The 25789-nt window shown below is 37.3% G+C and overlaps 1 protein-coding gene across 2 annotated transcripts; it reads left to right on the top strand.

The window, feature by feature from the left end:
* The first annotated feature begins 309 nt into the window (after positions 1-309).
* On the top strand, positions 310-21652 carry LOC130231007 (RNA-binding protein 6). Of its 2 annotated transcripts, none has more exons than XM_056460357.1 (23): positions 310-383; positions 1061-1170; positions 3756-5319; positions 5667-5756; positions 5873-5942; positions 7015-7088; positions 9697-9768; positions 9876-10167; positions 10250-10407; positions 11532-11632; positions 12569-12632; positions 14051-14129; positions 14215-14279; positions 14385-14508; positions 15067-15164; positions 15307-15603; positions 15704-15847; positions 17149-17214; positions 17411-17647; positions 19743-19817; positions 19966-20042; positions 20130-20181; positions 20900-21652. In XM_056460357.1, exons 2-23 carry the CDS (start codon positions 1124-1126, stop codon positions 20990-20992), a joined length of 3939 nt encoding a protein of 1312 aa, XP_056316332.1. In that variant the 5' UTR covers positions 310-383; positions 1061-1123; the 3' UTR covers positions 20993-21652. The 2 variants fall into 2 exon arrangements, with proteins under 2 accessions (XP_056316332.1, XP_056316333.1); XM_056460358.1 differs by having other exon boundaries at positions 14054-14129.
* Positions 21653-25789: the final 4137 nt, after the last annotated feature.

The raw sequence follows: 25789 nt of genomic DNA on the forward strand, positions 1-25789 counted from the left end.
TCACTATGAGGGACATTTTTTTCTATCAAGAAGTGTCATTTACGATGTTTTGTGTTTAAGTGATAAAAATATATTCTGTATTTTGATAACAAAACAGTAAGCACACTGCCCTACGTTATTCCAATCCTCTTGTTTTAAATTAAATGTAAACCACGGATTTCTTGGGTTTATTTATTTCTAATTATATATCTTTTTAGAATATGGGTTTTACTGAAAGACAGATGTTCATAATATGAGCCTGCTTTCAGAGGGTAACTTTGTTTACCCCATTCTGAAACATCATCTCCCAAAAGCCCTCATTCGCCGGAAACGGGGGCTGCATCTTCCGCCTCTTTTTGTCGGAAACTCAGAAACGATCCTGCAGAAAGACCACTATAAGCTAGGTGAGAATGGTTTATTAAAGTAATTTTACAGACGTTAAATACGAAATTATTAGTTTTGGCTTTTGTAAAAATAAGGACTGATAAAACGCTGTAACGTTATATTCCCTTAAATAAATCTCTTGATATAAAGCTAATGTTAGCACGTTAGCCAATTTTAGGATGGCGGGTTTGTGAGATGAATAATACAATAGCCTTTTAGTGTTGATATACATTTGAGTCGTCAAATTTGCTGTTTAACCAGGTGCTCACAAGTGTCAGTCAAACAACTATTTATTCTTGTATTTGGTCGACCCCTTTAGTCAGATATTTACGTTAGTTGGACGGATAGCGTTAGCATGAGGCTTTGACGACGTACTTGATTTTTAATATAAGTTATTACCCCAGTCTTTTAATTTGCTAATTTAATTTATTATTTGAAGGAAAACTATATTTTAAAACCTTCATTGTTTTGTTACGCAGATTTAACCGTAATATTTGATTGAATTGCCTTTCTAGAGCGTATAATGGCTTAAAAGTATGTCATGTCGTCATTTCCCTCCCCCAGTGATATATATTCGTTCGAATGAGATCGTAATGCTAGTTGTAATGATTTAACAATAATTTTCAAATAATCGGTGGTTATTATTGGGTCATTAATATGATTTCTAATATGGGTTTGGTCATTTTTATATCTGAAGTGATAGGACTTTGTGCACCCGAAACTCGTGCAAAGGGAGAGTTTCACGGAGAGGAAGAGCACGATGTGGAACGGCTCAAGACCTGGCCCACGAGGAGGAATGCCCTTTCGGTAAGAACTTCATTTATATTATCTATGCTTATAAAACATTAACTACATCCGAAATGTACTACCATATAGCCAGGGAAAGCAGTATGTAAAAGAAATATGTCTTAACTCAGATCATTCATTCATACATTTTTCTTCGACTTAGTCCCTTTATTTATCAGGGGTGGCCACAGCAGAATGAACCGCCAACTTATCCAGCATATGTTTTACGCAGCGGATGCTCTTCCAGCCACAACCCAAAACTCTTGCATTCACACACATACACTGCGGCAAATTTAGCTTTGTCAAGTCACCTATACCACATGTCTTTGGACTGTGGGGGAAACCGGAGTAAACCCACATGAACGCGGGGCAAACATGCAAACTCCACACAGAAATGTCAACTGACCAAGCTGAGGCTCGAACCAGCAACCTTCTTGCTATGAGGCGATCGTGCTACCCGCTGCGCCACCGTGACGCCTTTAACTCCATTGTCATTATGAATACATGTACTTTTCAGTGGTGATCGGTGTAATTCGTATAAGGCTGTGCTGAATTTAACCTTAATTTAAGCAAGTTTTCCTGTATAATTACATTATTAAGCATTGAAGAAAAAATGTCAAACATTCTCCAAAGACAGCATGACCCAAAAACAATGTCAAATCATTCCATGTAACTTCTGTGGTTCAGCAGTAATTGTATATTGTTTAGTTTTATTCTACAAATAAACAGATGACATTTTTGCCAAATTTCAAATAAAAGTGTCTGCATAGACTGCAATTGACCCTTTTCAAACCCCAACCCTGCTGCTTTTTCTCAGACAGGTTTTTTGTATCGGCTAAGGTGCTCCCCTAGCAATTTGTGCTCTCCCCATGGATGTAGTGAATAATTTTTGACATACTGATTTCAGTCCAAATCAGACATAAAAGTCTGAAATACGCATAGGAGTAACTCAGTGAAACGAATTAGTTAATAAAGGATTGAAGCTACAGCCTACAGCAAGTATAGTAATGAGAACTTCAGTTCATTTTAATTGAATTGAAATGTTACATATTTATTCCCTAACACACAGTTCACAAATACAAGAAGACCCCTGATAGTTCACATGTTATTTTGCCAAATCTTCATAAACTAAAGTTATGCAGGCTGGGCTGGCCCCAAAACAGAAAAGATTAGTTCACCAGCCTCAAGTCTTTGATTTCTAGTCGCTTGTTCAGCACCAGTGACAGCATTATTGATTGACAGTTAGTGAGGTTACCACATAAACATATTTAATTCACTTCTCTAGGTTTCGGGAAAGGATGAAATGGTTTATTGCCCAGCCATTTTAAGTACCTGCCGTCTGTGTTGTAAGTCTAAAGCATGATTTATACTTCTGCATCAAGGCCACATCTATACTCAGGTGCAGCCTGCGCGCAGTCGCATAGCCCTCGCCGCGGCTGATGCCAACACTGACCTGCATCTCTCAAAAAATGTAACTACATGTTGCAACAACGTGTAGCGCAAGCTCTGTTATTGGTTGACTTGGTAGTGATGATGAACGTGGGTGGTGCTGAGAGCTGTGAGCCCGATGGAGCGATTGTCTACAAGTGTCGAGTCGCATGAAGGAGCTCCAGATTTGTTTTGTGTTTACCTTACAAAGAAAGTTGTTGCACGTCCGCCAGGGTTATCACGACACTGGAATTCGATACCAATCAGTACTGATTTTTTAAAAGCGTCCATTTACTGCAAACATTTAAGCGTTGTGGAGCACGTTCTTAAATAGCGCTGATTTGCCATTGTGTTCATGTGGTCAACAGAAATTACTGTGATTGGCAGTGAAGGTTTTCGGTTCACCGAACTCACCGCTGTTTACTGAGTGTAACCACAGATATATGTACACTGTAGCGTTTCTCAGTCACGTCGATCAGCTGGTTTGTCTATAAACTGACATATGCTCCATTCTCCCGGTATCTGATTACACGTCGTAAACAGCGGTGAGTTCGGTGAACTGATGACCTTCAAGAACGTGCTCCACAGCGCTTAAATGTTTGCAGGAAATGGACGTTTTTTAAAAATGCAGTACTGATTGGTATCGTATTCCAGTATCGTGACAACCCAAATCTCTGCCGGTTCCCACCTCTGAGTGAGCGAGTTTGAGCTACTTGTAGTGTTCAGAAAAAAAACAAAACACCTGTGAAGAAACTCGACACAGAGGACCATAAAAACCCGCTGCCAGCTAGGGTTTTGCAAGTGTTATTGCAAAGCAACACAAACAGCACTTGGAAAGTATAAATGCACGACTACGCGCAAGGCAGGCACCGTGGGTCACGTTGATCACTCTGCAGAAGTACAAATCAGCATTAATATGAGATTTTCTTCACCATTTTTCATGTTAATCATCAATGTTAGTCTACTATGATGTCTGTGGGACTACATGGTGGAAAGCGATGGGGTATGGAATATTGGGTTATGATTGGCTGGATCACTTGTCAATCAAACCGCTGGCAAAGGGTCAAATGCATGAAACATTGTAAAACATAGAAGCTTAAATGTGTGTTTGACCCACAAGAACCAGCTTGCAATAAAAAAGGAAGTGATTTGCACTAATGCATTTCATTTTATTGCAGTGGGGAACCTCATGGTGGTATGTTCGAAGGCAGAGATGGTCCAAGGCCTGACTTCAGAGGTCGAGATGGCATGAATATGGACAGACCACCCATGGACATGAGGCGGTTTGACTGCCCACCTGATATGAGAGGACGAGACATGGGACTTAATGATAGAGGAAGAGAGCCTCCTCGAGAATTTTTCAGGCCTGGAGATGAAATGGACATGCATTTTCGAAGGCGCTTTGAAATGGATCAGAGAAGCAACCTTCAGAATTCCCCAGGTTTCTTGGGTTCATCAAGGCTACCAATGGATTTGGACGGCAGAGACATGCAAGGTGGTAATATAAGGGGTCCAGAAGATGGATTTATTAATATGAGGGAGAGGGAGAGATATCAAATGGATATGCCTGGCCTTCCCCCTGTAGACATCAGGAGGAGACTTGCCATAGTGGCTATGGGTGGAAATGGAGATTTTGGTGATATGAGAGACAGGGAAAGGTCACGCATGGGTGACATTGATGGATATAGTATGGACTTGCCTCCCAGAGACAGACCATTGATGGATTTTAACAGGCGAGGCATCACCCCTCCACTCAATCCAAGAGATATGTTTGAGTCTGATATGGATATGAGAAACCGCATGGGTTCCTCCTCTAATTTTAGGGATCAGCCTCCTATGCTTCATGACAATGATGGGCTTCCCATGGATATAAGAGGACGATCTGATATTCCGCTGGGTCGTGGCAGCCCAGATCCCATGATCAGAAATGACGAATTGACCCTCAGGGACAGAGAATTTCCAGAGCCGATAGACAGTCCCATGACCTTCCGGGGAAGAGAAAGTGTATCTCTTTCAGATGAATGGCGCAAGCATGGCGTTAGAGACCGAGACTCTCTTCCACCAATGATGGGCAGAACACCACAAAGAGACACTTATCCAAGAGACATGCAAGAGAAGTTTTTCCCTAACCGCGGAAAAGATGTAGCCCTTGGAGAACGGTCTCAGTTTAAGGAGAGAGACCGAGAGAGGCCATCTGGTTATCTGGGGAAAGAGAGCACAGGCTTCAATCGATCAGACAGAGAGCCCAAACACCAACACTGGGAGAAAAATATTCCCAGTGATTTCCCAAGTCGAGAACCAACTCTGGGTACTCAGAAACCCCCTCCTCTTCAAATGGATCCCACCGTAAATGTTCAAGGTAGAGAAGTTGATAAGCCCTGGCCAGTTGACAGAGAAGAAAAGCCTGAGCGAACTGCACCAGCTGGAGGTAGACCTCCATATTTCCAAGACAAGAAGTCGCCAAATCAGGAGCATCACTTCACAAGCGATCGAGTGCCCTTTAAGGGATCTGGTGATAGGGCTTCAGAGCAGGAACCACAGAGAGAAAGCTTAATGTCTGGGCCAAAGGAAATGCAGAGTAACAGAGGTGAGCAACTTGATCAAGATTATAGGGACATCGATTACCGCACAGGCTCTGGACGCAAATATGACTACAGTCTTGGGGATCTTCATGGACTTGAAAAAGATGTGAAAGAATCCAAATTAGTTCCAGCTGAAAGAGTGGATGACTCTGGTTCTCAGGTTGGATTTTGCCTTTGATTTTAGAAAACCATCTGTGATGTATTCTTCTATTTTAGCTAATAAATTCTGACTTGCATTAAGTATGTATTTATACATTTGGAAATTGAAATTCTTTTTGTTTATTACCTTTAATCTTCAGACAGTGTTTTTGGGTAGTTTTATTCTGATGGGATTTTAATTCAAATTGGTTAATAGAATATGTATTTATTTTCAGAGTTTACATATTAATTGACTTATTAATTGATTAATTAATTCTATATAAAACTTGTGCATTCAAATATGCTAATGTTACAGATTGTTCTGTGAATTATCTTGATATTTAAACTATTGTGAATTTTGAAACAAAGGACCAGGATTACAGAAGTGCAGGGGTCCAGGATAAAATCACAAACACTATTGCCATCTCTGGAATTCCTAAAAATGCCACAATGCAGCAGGTGAGTGTGATTTCATTAGGATTTTAATACTTTTAGAAAAAGTTGACTTTAAAAAACAACACTTTCTGAATGAGTCAAGGGTTTTTGACAATTTCCTTATTTGATTTATTTAATAGATTCTGGGAGCTTTTGCAGTTCGTGATGGTGTTCCAATGCAGGGCATGAAAATCAAAGACGTTGTGCCAGGTGAGATTTTGTTTGCCGTAAACATATGATGACCAATTCGCAACAACATTTCGCTATTCGCTCTCCGAATCTTCCGCTCACTATCTCTTTTTACATCGATTGTACTTTCTGCATCTGAGATGCTTTGCTTTCTAAAGAAAATGCTCATCAGTATTCCCAACATGCTACAGGATCTCTTGTTGTTCTCTTTCCCCATGTTCTTGTGCGGGAGATAGAATTTTCCCAAAGCAGCTTCCATCTTTAAGATGGTTCACACTTAGTTGGGAGTTTGGAATTTCTAGACATTGTTCTCTTTATGAACATGCATATATCAACCAGCACTACTTTGTGACGATGTGAAGTTGCTGCTAAATACTCCTCTCTGGATTCATCAGACAAAGGTTTCAGTGGTTCTAAATAGCGCAAAAGACTGTATCAGACAAGGCGATTTGAAACTTGGGAAATTTACAGGGAGTTAAAAAGTTTACGTTTTTATAAAATGTCTTGATTTCTACTTTTCTTCAGCTAGAAATGACCATTTCTGTTCCATCCCAACAAAAGTCATGGTGATTTTGATGATGAAAATTGAAGGATTTTTTAAACTAATACATTTTTACAGAATCTTTACTGAAACGTGCAGTGATATTAACATGTTTAGACATGACATCCTTATTGTTGATGATTTTTCAGACTTTTCAGAAGTTTTTAAAATACTTTTAGTTTTTCAGATTGTCCATATACTTTTTCGTCCTTGAAATGATGCAAGTTTTATGTTGAAAGTGGGTTGTCTTTTTCGTTTTTGCTATCGTATGATTAGACTTAAATTTCGAGCAAATCAGTTTTAATTTTGGCTCTGTATTACACTCAATTACATTTATGTATTTGTTTGGCCTTATAAACGTATATCTTGGTAAGGCTACTCTGATTCTTTGAGTGACCAATAAAAGTAAACTCATAATGAAAAAAAAGCAGCGTTAACATCCTGTATGAATTTCGCTTTGTCTCGTGAAACAACTGCCTTTTTACTCTTGAAATACCTATTTACCTGCAATAACTAACGCAAATCCATCTGTATTTCAAATGCTGTTCCCAGGTTACAGCTTCGATACGGCCTATGTGGAGTTTTTAAACCTCGAGGATGCTGTCCACTTCATGGAGTCCAACCAGGTGGCCCATCCTCATCCTTCTGCAACGGCTGCTAACAAGAAGAAGGCTTGGGTTGGGGAGGGGGAGGTGGCTGGGTTCAGGGTGGGAATGGGGTAGATGGTACATGAGACTTTCAAGAAAGTCATTATTAAACATAACCAGTAAAAACACGCCACTTAGTTTTCAACAGGAACTTTCAGATGTAACAAGTGAGCATAGTGTTAAACAGTCCACTTTTTATTGATGTCTGCCATAGGCATATAAGCTGACTGATTGTTCACTACCTTTACCTTTTAATGTGTAGTTTTTTGAATAATTACTTGGCATGCTAATTTTGGAATTGCGTTTGCATTTATGCAACATTTTCTTCAACTTCTCACCATTGCTGTTTCAGTCTACTGTTTACAACAGTATAATACTTCATTTCCATCATATGGCCTTCTTGATTCCATGGTCTTCCAAACACTTTCTGCTTGCTTCCACTGGTATGTTCATTAGTGGTACTGGAGCAGTACTGACCATTCTTCTTTGGCCTCCTTTTTCATTGGATTTTCAAGATTTCTGTCTCAACTTTGTAGCTTTCTTCAGTAGATTGTCATGTTTTGCTGACTTGAAAGAAAAGGGTTGCTGTATCCCTTTTATACATTTCTGATGATCAAGTTGTTCTGTGGTTGTATGTAAAGATGGTGTTATGCGTCAATATAGTATTTGTGCGGTGGCAGCCCATACATCATTCTTCATTCTTATGCAATTATGGAATTCTTGACCGATTGTCTTTGGTTCTTCTTTTAGCCCAAAGTTTTTTTAATCGTCTTGTCCGTTTTAACCGGATTGTGATTTCATCATCTTAACTTTGGGTGTCTTATCTCCTACATCACAACAAACCCGTTTTTTCCATTCCTGCTTACTCTTATCTGAATGTAAAGAGAGATCCAAAACGAGGTTTGTTTGGAAACTAGACTATTTGCGATTCTAGTGAAATGGACTGTAATTGTAAGAGAAGAACAACTGGAGCTTTGGTTTGGATTGTGCTATTGGCCGTTGTGCTGAAACCCGATTGCCCTGTTGGTTGTTTCAGTGTTTTTTGACCTGGTTTTGTGAAGTTTTTATTTTTTCAGAAAACAATCTTGCTCAGGTTGTTGTATCACTTGAAGCTTTTTACAGAGAATATCTGTGACTATATCCTAGCACAATGGTGGGTAAGATGTTATAAAACGTTGATTACGTCACACTGTTAGGTTATTTACATTCACCTAAAAGCTGAAGGATTTTTACCATCATTATTTATAAACAGTAATTTTCTTTGATCAAGCGTGAACTGGCGACAGTAGCGATGGGACTCTTCCCTGTAGGTCAGTCACCCCATTTATGAACACAAAATAAATGTTTGTGATTTGAAAGGAGGAAATGGTGACATCCTAGTCTAGAAAGGACTGCTATTTTGTACAGTTTTCACCCTTTCATAACTGTTTTGTTGAAAGTGAATTGTGTCCTTGTGGTTCAGCTTTGCCAAGCTGCCCTGCTATCTGCACAATTTATTCACCTGCAAGAAGCCAGACTTTCTTTATTCATCCTGTTGAGAAAGATGAATGTGCGGTTATTTGTGCAATGGATCTGCTTCTAGTTGGGATTTTCACACTGTTTTACTCTGGGTTATCACAGTTTGAAACCCAGAATCAATTCTGGGTAAAGGTACCCTACTTTAGTGCAAGGGTATCACTACCTTTGTACTGTCAGCTTTGTCTTCTGGTGCTAAACGTACAGTGTGAAACCACTGTGGTTGCAGTTAGATGTTTAGCAACACTGCTTTGGAAAGTTATGGATCATGGAAACAGCTTGTCGTGTAAAAAAAGATTATAGCGTTTGCGAGTGGAAACATGTCAAATGGTGATAGAAAAGGTGTGAATTGGTTTCCTTTTTAAATTTTTTTTTTATGTAGTTTTTAAATTACGGAAACGTTAAAGTACAAACACCTATATATATATATATATATATATATATATATATATATATATATATATATATATATATATATATATATATATATATATATATATATATATATATATATATATATATATATATATATAAGAGGGGATACTAGCTCAAGCTGTTTAACGTCGTCAAATAAACAAGAAAGAATGTTAATCAGGGGTTTAGGGTTCTAACAGTGTAAATCCTCAGTGTATGAATACTCAGGTTTAATTGTTAATCCTAGGTAAAGTGTCAGCTCTGTGTAACAGCAAGCAAGATTACCCAGGATTTAATTTACCTGTTATTTAGAACAACACAGGGTTACCTTTTCCAAGTGTGAAAAGTCCTAGTTTGTGTTTGACATTGCTAAGTACCATTCAGTTATATTTTTAGATTAGCATTGAAATTCAGATAACTACACATGTAACCAAAAGTGTTTACTATGCTTTTCACATTGGTCAGACTGTCTCTATAAAAAGGGCAGATTGAAAAATACAAACTAATAAAGCAAACTAGTCCAAAGTGCAAAAGTACAGCCCAGATCAGACCTTTTATGTTTATGGCCTGAGATGAGCAAATAGGTTATTGTCAGTTGCTTTTGTATGTAAAAATGTCAGTAAATTGGCATGTAAAAAACTTTCTTCCTATTTTCTAGGGATCTGTCAAAGTTGGTGACAAGACTGCTCTGCTCAAATACGTCCAATCTGACAAAAATGAGAAGGAGCAGGTGACTTTCCTTGTTTGATAGAGCTTGATTTGTACTTACCTTTACTATGATTTGATTAATGTTTGAAATTCATTAATGTAATAACTGCATTGTAATTTGAATTGCAGCTCCATGAACCACCCACTAAAGCTGCACCAGATAGTGATGATGGTTTGTTACCAAATCCAGTCCCTCCACTGAACAAACAGGAGGAAACCATTGTTAAGCCTCTACTGGACGCTGCTTCTCAAGGTGTGTGGCAGAGAAGCTCAAACCTGACTCCTGAAGCATGGCAACAGCAAGTGGACCAACAGCAACAACAGCAGGAGCTGGAGCAGCAACCCACAGAAGAATGGACCAATCAGAGAGCATCACGCCAAAACCTGCAATACTCTGATCCAGTCTTTAAAGAAAGCAAAAGTAAGTGATGTCAACTGCGACTGAGATTTTTACTTAAGGAAAATGGTAGAGGATTGTACTAAAGTTTCATGTGTTGTTTTAGCAATGATCATTAAGAACATTCTCCCTACCACCACCGTGGAGACCATTCTGAAAGCACTCGATCCATTTGCCTACCTGGATGAGCGCAATGTACGTTTGGTGAAAGGGAAATCGCCTGGATCCAAATGCTTCTGCTTTGTTGATATGGATTCACATGAGGTGAGTTATACACAATTATGATTATAATAAAGTAGGGGTGGGCGATATGACCTAAAATTAATATCAAGGTATTTTTCATCTTTTGAACGGTGACGGTATAATATCATGGTATTACTTTCGATAGCAAAATAATATACATCTCAAGGAAGAACGGACAAAAGAAAGTCTCACTTCTATCACTCTTTAAAAGTTTTGGTTTGGGTCATTGTAAATGCTCAGTCTCGTTATGAGCTGATCTTCATTTCTCTGTTGGTGGAATAAAGCAGGCGAGTCAGCCGCACCAATTTATGAGCAAACAGAGCAGGATTCTCGCGATGACCACCGGCGAAATTCCGCTCTTTGTTATGAGCCGTAGTTTCAGTGTAAACTTAGTAAAGGTGAGTTTCTTTGGCGATGATGTGTACAGTGTTAGATTTTATATTTAGCGGACATTTGTGCTGAACACGCGGTGAATGCAACGCATCGAGATTCGGGCACCTTCTCCGAAAACACTCGATCTCAGCTGGCGGAACAACATTTACCTCATGTCATGATCGCTGTCATCTTATAATTATTATTAATATAACTTTAGGTGAGGTTTGCAAACCTGTGCACTTTTCACTCTTCAGCCGTTTGCATTTCCTGCAGTAACAAAAGCTCCCTGTTATCTGACAGCGGGAAGCGTTGAGTGACTGACCGCTAATATGAACCAATACAGCAGCAGGGTTGAGCGATTCAGCAAGTTTTTAGAGAAAATCAAATCAGATTGCACTACAACCATTATATTCAGACACACAAAGGCTCCCAAATATATTATGAGGGCGCATAGATTAAATTTCGGGCGCTCATGCGACCAAGATGGTTGCAATTTCAAGCCCTGTAGTATAAGGACATGTATTCAGACCACAACTGAACGTTTGAAGAAAATTGAATGCCTTATTATTTAGAATTAGCTATTATTGATGTAAATGCAGCCGTTCAAGGCACATAATTGATTTATTACGGTATTGACGGTATTAGAAAATCCATGTCGTGGCGCAATGTCACACCAGTGATGACTATGACACCGGTGTACCGCCCACCTCTATAATAAAGACAATATGATGTTTCAAAGTCGTGATAACCCTTTTTTTATTTGTGTACAGCATGTGACACGGTTGGTGGAGCTGCTCACAAAGCCTCGGCCTATCATGATTGATGGGGTCAGAGTTTATGCCGAGGTTGCAAAGCCTTTGAAAAATCAAAAGTAAGTCATATTTTCTTTTTTCCTCTTAATATAGCATAAAGTACCATACAAAAATACAAAATGCATACAAATTCTTCACAGTAAAAGAAAAAAAAAATCAGGAAAACAGTAACAAATGCATAAAGATAATACTAAACAGCACAACAGGGTAGACACAGTCATAGTTTCTAGTCATTCATAGCTTATAGTCCTTATGATTGCCATTCATGTTTTTTTATATGACATTCTCAATCATGAATTCCATCCATAATTTAAGTCTAGGGCTCTGAGTGTCTTTCCAAAACTTCAGTATTATATGTGCTGCTGTAGATATATCAACAGTTATAAGTAGGGCCAGGCAGAATCTGCAGACATTTTTAGCTATTTCTGCGCAGAATTTTGTAAAAAATTTAATGGATTTAATCAGAATGATTTTGGGACTATCATTACTAATAACTTAATATATGAAATAAAAGATAATACCTTTAATAACTTATTTAATGTTTATAATGCAAATGTAATTAGATCCACTTAATTGATAAACAAAGCAAGTCTCTCATATAATATATCTACCAAAAGACTTTACACTGTGTTGTAAATAAATCATATGAACATTTTCATTTTTGTAAATAATATTACTAAAATTCATGTAAAAACTGAATAAATATGTTAACACACATTTACACAAGAAAAAAAAAAGACTCTGGGTTAAAAATCTGCGGATTTCTGCATGTGCAGATTTCGAGTGGGCCTAGTTATAAGGGAGAACTCATTATTCGTAATATGTGGAACCTCAGTTTTATCACTTGAAAGAGGCTCATATTTTCTGAGATGCATGCCAATCCTTAGAGGAACTGTTTTATACATCGTAAAAAAAAAAAAAACTAAAAAGAAATCTTGATGTGATTGTTGATTGAGCTCTGAAGTGTTTTAAGGTGAAGTTTCTGTTCTCTGCAGTTATAGGAGGGACAATGAGAAGGCAAACACTTCTCTTCTGGGTCTGCCTCCAGATGTGATAAAGGTAGGCCATTTTAATGGATAGCATGCTTTGTTAACAAAAGTTTTTCGACATGTGGAACTTGATTATAGCATTTTAAAAATGCAGAGCCCGTTGAATGAGACACTAAAAAATCCTAAAATGCATCAGTCAGAATTCATTTCCATGTAGTGTATTTTCACACAAAACAGTGCTTAAAAATATTTAGTTTATATATATGTATATATTAGTGCTGGGCCATTATCGGCATTAACATGCTGCGTTAACGTGAGACTCTTATCGCGCGATTAAAAAAAAAACTGGGTCTATTCTACGCAAGCTATGATGTCTTTCACCTTGATATTTTAGCGCGGGTGTATACCTGACCGGTGAGCCGTCTGACAAACAAGTGCCCTTCTGAATCAAATCAGCAGAATGCCTGACTTTAACTGCAGAATCGGCAGTTTCACTTTAACTCATGAACATTTCATTCATACGCCGTGACAAACTGGGGTATTAGACGCATTTCGCGGTGCGTGTGTTTTGTGTGTTGTCCTTTACTGACAGCCCTGTCTTGGATCTTGTCGGAAAAATTTGTGAAAAGTTCTACATGATGGTAAAAGTTTGATTGTGGTGTTTACTTCAGTAATGCCACTAATATATGCATACTCCACATGTCTTAATTCCATTTCTGTTTAGTTCAGTTATGACTTTAGTCACAATAAGGTCATCAAAAATCGCTGTTTACGTGGTAGACTCCTAATCAGAGTAATCATATTAAAATCGTATTAGAGTATTGGTGTCCATGTAAACATACTCAATGTTTGACACACCATCAGGGCTCTGTGAACTTGGCATTGAGAAGCAGCATTTTCTGTATGTACGTGCATCAAAAGCAAGTATGAAATTGCTGTTTGGAGCTTATGTAGGCCTACAGTTCATAATTCATGTTTAACTGAATAAACAGTTAGTAAACACAAGTACATCTTATTTAACAAAATTAACTTTCATCACCAATTATCATAGAAGATAGTTGACAGATAGTAGACAGTTTGTGATGCACTTTAGAAATAGGAGATGAGCCCCTGGTCTAATGCGCCACCTGGCTCGAGAAACCCGTTCTCAAAGATGTATTATTTGGGTAGCACATATATTCTGAATGCCTTCGGCAGAATTCAAATGAGCCATTTTAATCTAGATTAATTTTGAAATTAATCTGAATTAATCTAGATTAAAAAAAATTATCTTTGCCCACGTATAATATATATATATATATATATATATATATATATATATATATATATATATATATATATATATATATATATATATATATATATATATATATATATATATATATATATATATATATATATATAATTTATTTATTTTTGTTAATAGTACTCTTCCTAATAAGATCTTGTTTGAATATTTCATGTACATTTATTTATTTATTTTTCTAGCAGCCACCATACCAGCAGCCACACCAACAGTTTTATCCTCAGCCTGCTCTTACAGCTGTGGGTGCTGCATCTATGCAAGGTAAATATTATTAAGATTGAGATGGTATAGAAATTGATTGTAGAATATAGATATTCAGGCCTGTGTTCTGTGGGATTTCCTATAGGTGACCTAATGGGGGCCGATGCAACCTTGTTATCAGGAGCAGTGCCAAGTTCAAGCTTAACACAGGTGATTTTCTCATGTTAGCACAAAGGGGCATTTTTGAGATGGTGTCTCTAAGTCAAGGGAGAAAATAAAAATTTTTAGGGTAACTGAGACTCTGGCTGTTCACAGGGTGTGATGTATTCGAAGAAATCTGGCATTGCACAAACACTCCAAACTGCTGAGAAAGAGGCTCCAGCTTTATCGGACGCTGCTGTATCTGGACCTGTAGACTCCATAGATGGCTACAACTACGGTAAGCCACTGTTATGTTTAAACATTAACAACATTTGTAGATAGTTTGTAAACATTTTCTGTTCATTACTTTGAACAAGTAATGGTGTTTTTTTTGGTGTTTAGTTGTGTAACCGTATCTTTTGTGTAACAATAAACTGATACTTGCTAATACATATTATTATTTTTAATAATGCTTCTTATTGTAATGTGATTCATATTATGACTCAACACATAAGGCTGAGTGGTGATCTTTTTTGTGATATAAATTGAGCCATACAGGCTGTTTATCAGCTTAGACCAACAGTGCTGTCAGATCCAATGAGATGTGCTTGATTAAACTGATATTCTCAACAACACACACAAGGAAAAAGGCGAAACACTGGGCTACATGTTTGTCTTAATTTTTATAATTACAGGTGCTTTTAAAATCTCTTGATGGGGCAAGACTGATTTTTAAATTGAATTCAGTCTATCATAGACACTGGTATCAGTAATAGCACAGTTAAGACAGTGTTTCGTAGTATATGTATGAATCAATTATAGACAACTGGTCTGATAATAATACTTATAACTGTAGGATCTGAAGCTCCAGATTTGTCAGCTTTCCTTTACGATGCTACCTCTGGCTTTTACTATGACCCTCAGACTACGCTTTACTATGATCCCAACTCAAGGGTAAGTGTATATATTCTCTTTTGAATAAAAGCATCTGTTAAATAAATGTAAATATAAAGTGTTAATTTAATTCTTACAAATGTGTAATGTAAATGAAATGCTATATTAAATGGTTAATTAATGTTTATGTTTGCTTGTGCAGTATTTCTACGATGCTCAGAATCAGCAGTACCTCTATTGGGATAGTTCCTCTAAGACCTACATCCCAGTCCAGAGCTCTTCCACCGATGGTCAGGATGTTCCTGAAATTCCAGCCCCTGAAGTTCCTGCTCCTGTGGCACCTGTTGCCGAGGTTATAGCCGTACCCATTAAAGAAGAGGAAGCCAAGGCTGTTTCAGAGGCTTTGCCAGAGGTGCGGGTGGAGGAGGAGCCTGGCCAACGTGGAGAAAAGAGAGAGAAGGAAAAAGAGGAAAAGCCAAGGAGTTTAGCAGCTTTTAAGGTCTTAACAGTACTCTATTGCACCACATGTTCAGTGACTAATTCAAAATTCTGAGAGTAATGTATTAGATCTGTGTGGTAATTTCCGATGTTTTCATCAGATAATGAAAGACATGGAGCGATGGGCAAAAATCCAGAACAGTAAGAAAGAAAGTGTCCGAGCTCCTTCACCTGTCCTCAAGTCTGGAGATGACCACAGACCTTCAAAGGCAGCTGATGCAGCTTTTGCCATCTTTGAAAGAAAGGTCAGATCACCTTTTCTACTTTGTTGTTGTTCAACCCTCCAACCCTACCCACACCCCCATCCCCCTGCCGCATTTTTTTTCACTGCATTTTGTGACAAGATCCACACACGCAGCTGTCAGTAAAGAACACACACACACACACACATTACGAAATGTGGAGTTTTTTTTTCTTTCCATTCAGCTTTCCATTAAAACAACACTCTTCAGTAGTGAATAGTCAGTAGTGTCTTCAAAATAAGTGAAAGATCCAGAAGCGCATCCTGCTGATTTGATTAAGAAGGGAACTTTTTTTGTCAGCGTTTTAACTTTCATTCAATTACCATCAATAATTCTTAAAAAGCACCCGGTCTGTTTTATTTTTATATATTTTACTGGAACGCATTAACAGTACAGGTGCCTGATAGTTAGCTGTGGAGCTAACGTTAATTATGTTCCATGATTGCATAAAAATTGTCATCATAATTTACTCTAGTGCACGCCTCAATGTCTCGCGCCCTATTTAAAATAGGTTTTAAAATTATTTTATAGGTTTGCTTTGTCCAAGTAAAGCTACTCAGTTGGTCTGACAACCATCCAATCACCAACAATCCATCTCAATAAAACCTTATATTCTTTATATTTATGTTTCTTATTGCAGAGATACAATTCACAACAGCTGTTAGACATTTAACAGCAAATTCTCCAAATTAAATTCCCTTATCAGGAAAAAAAAAACAATGACACAATTCCTCATGATAATGCAAGAAAAAATGTTTCCCTGCAAAACTCTAAAATTTCATTCTTAATGGTCTTAAAAGGGTCTTAAATTTTACTTGATGAAACCTGCAGAAATTCTGAATTGGTGTTTTTATTAGTGTCTAGAGTTATGGGTTGACATGGCCCAGAATTTATTTAGCTGGACTTGAAATCTCTAACTTCACTGTCCAATGTCCTTGTAGCATTTTTGACTTTAAAATTGTTTGTAAAATAGGACCGGATAAAATACACCATGCTTTAAAATTCACCAAACGTTAGGAAATTTACAGCTAACCAAGAGTACGGTTGAATGACAACAGCCATGTTGACAACTCTGTGTTAAAGTTCAATTTTAAACCAACTAAACTAATAAAGAATATGCTGTACTGTGCATATACATGATGCAGTTATTGAATGACCAAAAGACAATGTTTTTGGGTATGTTAAAAAAACACTTGCAAGGCTAGCCTACACATCAGTCATTGACCAATAACAGCCTTCTAAAGTTCAGTTTAAGTCTTTCTTCTAAACATGATTATTCCTCACTATTTCCCTCATTCATGTAGACTGGTGCAGATGAACTATTCAAGAAGCCTCTTGCTCCAAAGCAAAAAGATGAAAAATCATCAAAGGTGAGAGTCTCCAGCCTTACTATGAACAACACATTAACATCATATCAGTCTCTGGTTTTCCCAAAGCTAAAAGGGCACACACATCACCTTGACCCTGATTTATGCAGGTTATTTGATAACCCACTCTACAGCAGATTTACAGTGTGTGTCAGTGTAGATCAAAGCTGAGTTCCCTCTCTGCTCTGTGTGTTGGCAGCGGCCCATGGGCTCTCTGGGAATGTTGGCGGCCGATTATGGTGCAGGCAGTGACGAAGAGGAAGAAGAGAAACACGATAAGCAGGAAGCTGCACGGCCTGCAAAGAGCCAGCCGCAGGCGGACGAGAAGGAGGATAGGTTGACAGACTGGAAGAAGATGGCCTGTCTTCTGTGCAGAAGGCAGTTCCCTAATAAAGACGCTCTTATCCGCCACCAGCAGCTCTCAGACCTCCATAAGGTAGCAAATCTATAGTTATGTCCCAAATGACACACTATGCACTTTTATACTATGCACTTTAAACTCAAACACTACATGGTTGTGTTAATGTCGTCCCAAACTACTACTGGAAATTCAAACCATTTCCAACACGGCATATAACAGTTGCTATATTACTAATGCCTCATTTCCACTGAGTGGTACTGTACAGTTAGTTACGGGTCACCTTTATCAGGCTTGTGTCTCCACTGCCAAAGGGTACCAATGGTACCCTTTTGGTAGGCGTGGTGTACGACAAAGTTTCAGTCGACGTCATTCTTGCTCAAGGAAATGTCAAGGTAAAGCTGTACGGGTCGTTTACATATCATGCAAGAAGCACTTCTCACAAAACAGATGCTTTATATCCATAAGTTCTTGTGTATAAACGTTCATTACTGACCTTTCTATGTTCATAATTTGATTAGAACTGCAGATCAGTAGTGTGAAACAGCCTAACGTTACTGTAACGTGTGCAATTAATATAAAATAAATAACTATATGAACACTTACAGACCCTTACACTCTCAGATATGTAACCAATTACAGAAATACTGCACACAACATAGATTTAGCTAGTGACGTATCTCTGTAAACTAATAGCGTTCAGCTGCACGTCTGGCTCCGCCTTTTGGTACCCTTTTTTTGTGCTAGGTATCCTTTGGAAAGGGCACCCAAAAAGTGGTATGATACAGTTCGCTTTTTGGTTCTTTTTGACAGTGGAAACGGATATAAAAGAGTATCGAATCATTCCATACTGTACTAAGTGGAAACGGGCCATAAAATAAATTACCAAAACATTAAATCATACCTGTTATGATTGCAACAGCTTTAAACATCAGGAGACAGTGAAATCATCTCCATAGGTGAATTTTGTTTGCATAATGCAAAATAATCCAATCCTACCTCTCATATGTCTCATAGCCCCTCATTATGTGAGCAAAGCTGCGACTGTTCAAAATTCCACATTTCTTTTATTAGTTGAATACGTGCATCATCATCAATAAGGCTATTTAAAGTGCTTATTTGTGGTGCTAATGCTAATTTTGTGGTGTGAGTAAAATAAATAAAATGTTGTATATTGTATGAACTGTAGGGGTAATTTACAATTTTAACCCAAAGAATGACCAGTCTGTCAGATGAAGAAGAGCCGGAGTCAGCGATTCAAATTAATAAATGAAGTTTACTGAAGATAGTTTGTAGTTTCATCAGCAGAAGCCAGCTTCAACACTTGCAATGAGTTCCTAGGCCGCTATGCTCAAAATCACAAATCAATAACAATTATACTCTCACATAAGGTCATTAACTGCGTCATACATAAAGGTGTTCTAACCTGATTAGAAAACACAGATAGACTAGGAAAATGTCCACGTGGGTGCATGCGTACAATTCTGAACAATATCTTAAGCATATAAATGTCAGACATCCACTAGACTGTTTAGAGCTGACTCCAGACCTGTGAAACTGATCCACAATCCAATAGAACACACACAATTAAAGTGCAATCTTTATTACCCAAGGCTGAGTGTACTCTCAGCTGTCTTTATCAAAACTGGTTAAAAACCGGTCTAATCTACATTCAGGCAGTTATATCATTACTACACAAAGTCTATGTTGAATAAAAAGTAGAATCAGTTTAAAAGAATTAACTGTAAAAATAGCAAATTCACTTTAGACATTCTAGATAGTATTAACTCAGAAATAACAATAGAAACGGTTGCTTCCAGTCCCCAGCCCTCAGTTCCACTCAAGGTCTCCCTGACCTCTGACCTATTTTGCTGGCTCCTGAAAATAGTTATAAAGAGACAGGCAAATGCACTGAACATTCTTATACTAAGCAATGTGTAACTTTATTCATTATTCAATAATCATCTTTACTAAAAATAATGAGAAACAGGATGATGCGAAAAGGATAAACGTTGATCCATGCTGAGACGGATCGGTAGATATATAATCCAATTCCTTCAGAACATATAACATATATTTTAAAAAAGATTACAGTATTGTCAATAATGGAATATTTAATCATTTGGGTCTTTTGTTCCTCCTTTTTATACTTGCTGTTTTTTGCTTTGTTTAGCAAAATATGGAGATTCACCTGAAAATCAAAAGGTCAAAGAGAGAACTTGAGGCTCTAGAAAACCAGGAAAAAGAGGTATCTTTCATTATTTTATACATATCTGAATCATTAGTACTTTTAATAAAATATTAAACCAATCATTGCTTCAGTTAAATATTTTTCTTGATTACATGACAATACCCTTGATGAAATGATTCACACTTGTTTTAAACTTTGTTTTTAGATGAAAACGAAAGCGCCAGGCAGCTCACCTGAAGCAAAAAGAAGAAAGCCACAAAATACTTGGGCCGGCAGCTCAAGGTTTTTGATTTTCTGAACTTCAATACATTATATTTCAATTTGCCGTTAATATGCAAATCCTCAGACCTAAATTGTGACTTCTTGCAGGGACAGTTTTAAAGGCAACGAGAGACCAGGTTTGGGTTTAGAGACTACAGAGGTGAGTGTCTGTTCAGCTACTGGATGTTTTGAGCTGCAGTGTTTGATGCAATATTCTGCATACTTAGGCCTATTTTTATTTCTGGAGATCACGAATTATGTAGCCAGTAGTACGTGTGGCTGCATTTCATCTTTAAAATGGACATTACAAGGCAGTATGATGCTGCTCCTTACCTTCGTATGGACTGCTTTCCCACTGTTGCCAGTTTGTCCAATGGCTTGCAGCATATGTCTGCACTCTTAAGACACAGACAGGAGTTGGTTGCGACAACGGGTTTGAGTCTGGTGAAAAATGGTTTCAGAAAGCAGGTAAAAAAATAAAATAAACAAGTAAATAACAGGGTGAGAATGTGGTAATCTGAAAACGTGGTAAAAATCAGGGAGCTTTTCTTATTCTGGATTGCTTTTCAAAACCCTGTTGGTTGGGTTTAGGGAAGGGGGTGGGTAGGGAGATTGGTCAGTCAGTTGACAGCAGCCTCTAGTTGATTTAAGCGAGAACAGCAGGTGCGAATGGCACTCACAAGAGAAATATGAGGTCTTAAAAAGCGTACACAGTGGCCTCTTGTGAATTCGTGAAAACAAAAACTGCAAAACAAAATGTACCTCCTTGGACATATTTTGTGCTCTCCAGAAATGTATATAGGGCTACTTTTTCAGAGTGAGCCTGGGTTGGTTTTATGGTCAGTTTAACATTTCTGCTTTGTTTCTTCTTACAAAAGCGGAAGAAAAAAGAACCTGTCGTCTGGAATCATGCCACATATAAGCAGGCAGTTCGGAAGGCCATGTTTGCAAGATTCAATGAGTTGGACTGAGTGACAGGAATGAAGAAAAAGAGAATTTGTGTATAAATATATACACACACACACACACACATACATACACACAACACAACAGTGTGGTGTGGTCTGTCGGCAGCTCATTCCAGGCTTTACTCTGAACTGATACAAAATTCCTGGAGAAGCTTATTGTGACTAACCCCCTCATTCATGGAAATGGTGAAGTGTGCCTGTATAAAAGGAATTTATTCTTTCCTAGCAGCCAAACGTTACTTTCGTGTTTAATTATCCCTTGTAGCTCTATTCTTCAGGGCTTTTTAAATATTTTCTCATTTGATGATATTGTATCATGTCTCCCCCCCCTCTTTTTTATGTAGTAAATGTATGTAAAGTTAATTTGTAAATTGAAATGTTTTGAGTTCGGGGGGTTAAATATTACTGTAGTGAGTCAATAAATTGTCTCAACATGACTGTAACCACACATCAAAAGATTTTTTATTTAATTTTAATCTTGTACTATAAACTGGTGTATTTTGTTTTTTTTTAATGCGTGTTGCTTGTAAATAAGTCTGTTTTCTACATTCTCCTCCAGGTGGCAGTACATAACCGTTGTCAACATTTCTTATTCAATGTCACATTAAGCCGCACCTCAGAGATGTGTAATACTGAAAGAATGAATCTGCACACAGTCATGAATTTTGTCCGTACTTCATTAAGCTTTGCCTCTTGGCTTTATTTTCCATTTCCTTGTGTTTTTTATATTGAGGTGTCTTGGGTAAAACATCAAAGTGATGCATTGACATTGCACAGTGCTTTACCTTAATGCATGCACAGGCAGAGGTTAAATTTCACCCAACAATCTACAGTCTTCACTAAACTTTTTAATGCTTTGTTACAAAATGATGGTTTTAAGTTTTTAAGCAAATTCACTGCAAGATGATTGTCATTTTAATCACATAACTTCAATTGTTGCTAGATCAGAGTCGTCGCCTAGGTCGCCTCTATGGACACACCGGCCCTGTATATTGGTATGCTTGTCTGCAGCTGCATAACTTTCTTTTAAAAAGGGTTAAATTACCGCCATAAGTAAAATCTCCATATCTATTGACTTTAACGCAAGTCTTCTGAAATGTTTTAGTTTAAAGGAGTAATTTAATTTGGCAATTTATTCTCGCAAAAATTTTACAACAGGAGTGTCCAAACTCTGGAGGGCAGCTGCGGTCACACTAGAGTTTGAGCATGCGAAAAGGGCGGGATTAAACAAGATGATTAGACATTAAAAAAAGTGAGCGATTGCTCCACATTTTGAATTTCTGCACGGAAAGGTCATGTTTTGATCCTCGATTGGGCACCCCTGCTTTATAGAATTAAAAACATGATTTCGGAAGGTCAAACATGCTTGCTTGACACCCAAGAACCGATGAGGTTCATTCTTTCCTGTCACGTGGCAGATTTCCTGACTTCAAGCAGGTAAGGCTGGGCTTCTGTTTGTTTTCGCTGATTAACGTTGATAAGGGAAAAAGAAAATCTGAGATTGAATTTCTTCTATTAAAAACGGCCATGTCTTTAGTTTACTTTAAACCCTTCTTACTCAATGGGTTTGACTGGACATTGTCATTTGACAATAAAATAACCATTTGGTATGACATAAGGGTGAGTAATTTCCTTTTAACGTGCACCATTCATGAGTATGTTCATAAAATATGTAGCATTCAGCAGCAGGTAATATATAAGCGGAACCTGCAATAAAGGTCTCCTAGCTTGATCCTTTTATTTGAGGACAAATAGTCTCCGTCCATTGAGTTTGAGCTTGCTGAAAGAGAGGAATGTGGACTCTAACACTGTTTGTTTTGGTCAACCATGCCTGGATGATTGATCAGGCGTAAAACCATCAAGGCAAAAAAAAGAATATTGCACCCCCACGCCAAAGAAAGTTTCTCCTCTTACACCTCCCCAAATCGCCCGTTTTTCAGTCGCAGATAAAAGCTGATAATACTTGTGTTAGGATAATATATAGACACAGCAGAGCTCTCGGCCTAGCGCTACACAGAGCACATTTTAGCCCTCTGTTCTTTATCAGACTCCGCTTTGATGTGTAAATGGATGTTGCCTGTAGTCATGGTATAATGTAGAGCGTGTCAAAGGTCGGCTTGCTTTCTTTCCTCCTCATGGTTGTTGTCATCTGTAATTGCTTTTTAATTAGTCATTCTTTAAAAAGAGAGCTTGCGAATGTCCTCTTCGGCCAACTTCTTTTAAAGGAGAGGACTTTTGTCATGTTGGAGCCTCCCTGAGTTTTTCCCATACATACTTCACTGGCTGTTTGTGTGTCTATGGTTTAAAGAAGTCCAGAAACCGTGTCCCGAGGCGAGACTTGTGAGATTAACCTTTAAATCCCGGTGTGGAATTTTTACAGCTTAAATAGGAAAATTATCATCTAATAACAAATAATTTTAACGTGCTTTTGAACTGTAGGTCGTTCAGTGGACGCCTTTGGAGTTTCTTGATTATTTTCATTTATAGACATTACAATACATATTTTAATAGATTTTATAGCAGAATACTTTATTAACTTTGATATAAATGACAGCTAATAATTTACAATTGCCTGTAAAATTGCTTTTAAAGCAAAGTAAAAGTAACATTACTTGCCTAAAAATGTAGTGCGAGTAAAAGTATCTGTTGTGAAATATTACTCAAAGTATGAGTAAAAAGTAAACCTTTCAACAGTACTCAAGGCTAATGCATTTACATGTAATTTGTGGATGTGTGTAAACGTAACATTCTATAGTGCATTTAGTTATTTCCCAGCAGGCACACAATGTCATAAGACGTTAATATTAGGTTCGATTTAGGTTGTGATATAAGGTCACCAAAATTCAATGTCTTGCCAGTGTCTAAGGACAATGTTATTTTGATGCCCAATAACGATGTCAAATGACATTGATATTTGCTTGATTTTAGGTTGTTATAAACTGACCAAACTCCAACTTCGAGCCAACATCTTAAACCAACGTCATATTGACGTCAAATACTGACATTTATTCGTCAGGTATGGCAACCAAACTCCAACATCTGATAGACATCATAGTGGTAACGTCAAGGTGAAACATCATTAGACATTGCTATTTGGTTCATTTTAGATTGGCCGTTGGACGTCCCCACGACATACCCCATGGGGTACAACGTCAATCAGATGTCATGTTGACATCTTGTGCCTGCTGGGTGTTTAAGGCCATTTCATACAGTAAAAATCTGTCATCTTCTCATCAGTGACATGCGTCTAAACATTCTCTGGATCAATGCGTGTAAAGATTTTGGATATTTTCTTGAACACTTTTAATTCTTCCAAACTGTTTGCTGCAATTATAAATCGCCCATGTCTTGAAGTAGATCATTATGATGGGATTTACCTGTTCTATGTGTGATTTGATTGGACGGTAATTGCAGCAATGAATTTTCTAATCCCCATAGACAGGAAATAATAAAGTAGTGGAGTAAAAGTACAGCACTAAAAATGTACTCAAGGGAAAGTGAAAGTGCACATTTTTAAAACTACTTAGTTTTTCCACAGGAATTGTAATTTACTACTCAAATACAGTAGTTTGACTATTTGTAATTTGTTACTTTACACCACTGGTTACATAAAAAAGCAATATACCACATTGCTAATATAGGATTTATATTGATGAAATCTCCCAATTCTAAATCAAACTTCATTTTGACTCAGTTCTTGAATCTGCAGACAGTTTTTTTTTGCTATTTCTGCGGAGACTTTTGGTAAAAATCTGCGGATTTCTGCGGAATTATGTTGGGAGTATCATAACTAAAACCTTAATGTGTGAAATAAAAAAATATCTTTTTAACTTTTAATGTGTAAAATGCTAATCCAATTAGATTCACTTTATTTGGTAAAGAAAGCAGGTCTCATATAATATATCTACTAAAAGACTACTGCATTGTACATAAATCAGATGAACATTTTCATATTGGTCAATAATATTACTGTAATTTAAAAACTGAATAAATATAGATTTACACACATTTACTAGGAGTAAAATAAGTAAATAAACAGAATTTATAATGGGCTGAAAATCTGCAGAAAATCTGCGTAATTCTGTGCGCGCAGATTCCATGTGGGATACACTTGTGTATATATTCCACTCGTGCGTGTGTGTGTATATGTATACATACATACATGCATACATACACATGTCTGTATTGTATAAGAGTGTATGGGTGTTTCCCAGTAATGGGTTCCACTTTGTAAAACATATGCTGGATAAGTTGGCGGTTCATTCCGCCGTGGCCCAGATTAATTAAGGGACTTGTGAATGAATACATAAATACATGTGTGTGTGCGTGTGTATGTATATATATATATATATATATATATATATATATATATATATATATATATATATATATATATATATATATATATATATATATATATATATATATATATATATATATATATATATATATATATATATATATATATATATGCTGCAACTGTCTTTGGGACTGTGCCTGTTGCCATTTTAAATGACAAAACAATTTCTAAACACTTGTTTCTAATTTTCCACCTGGAATCCTTTTATTTTTTTCCTTGTCTCAAACTTGGACCCTGCTGATTGTCAAACGAATATGTTCCAAATGTTTGGATGGCCATCTTTCAGCAACACTGAACAACAACTCACATCATTGCCACTGGCTTCAGGGTTTGACCTTTTCTATTTATTTTCGGATGGTCTGTGATGGCTTAAGGGACTTCCAGTCCTACCAGATTTTATGCTCATACAACAACTGATTCTCCTCAGATACCTCTGCTCT

This window comes from Danio aesculapii, chromosome 6 (assembly GCF_903798145.1).
Source record: "Danio aesculapii chromosome 6, fDanAes4.1, whole genome shotgun sequence".
Taxonomy (NCBI): domain Eukaryota; kingdom Metazoa; phylum Chordata; class Actinopteri; order Cypriniformes; family Danionidae; genus Danio; species Danio aesculapii.

Coding starts and splice junctions, on each gene's coding strand:
- LOC130231007 (XM_056460357.1), top strand. CDS start 1,124: ATGTGGAACGGCTCAAGACCTGGCCCACGAGGAGGAATGCCCTTTCG. Junction 15,165..15,306: donor ACTATGATCCCAACTCAAGG/GTAAGTGTATAT, acceptor TTGCTTGTGCAG/TATTTCTACGATGCTCAGAA. Junction 20,182..20,899: donor TGGGTTTAGAGACTACAGAG/GTGAGTGTCTGT, acceptor TTCTTACAAAAG/CGGAAGAAAAAAGAACCTGT.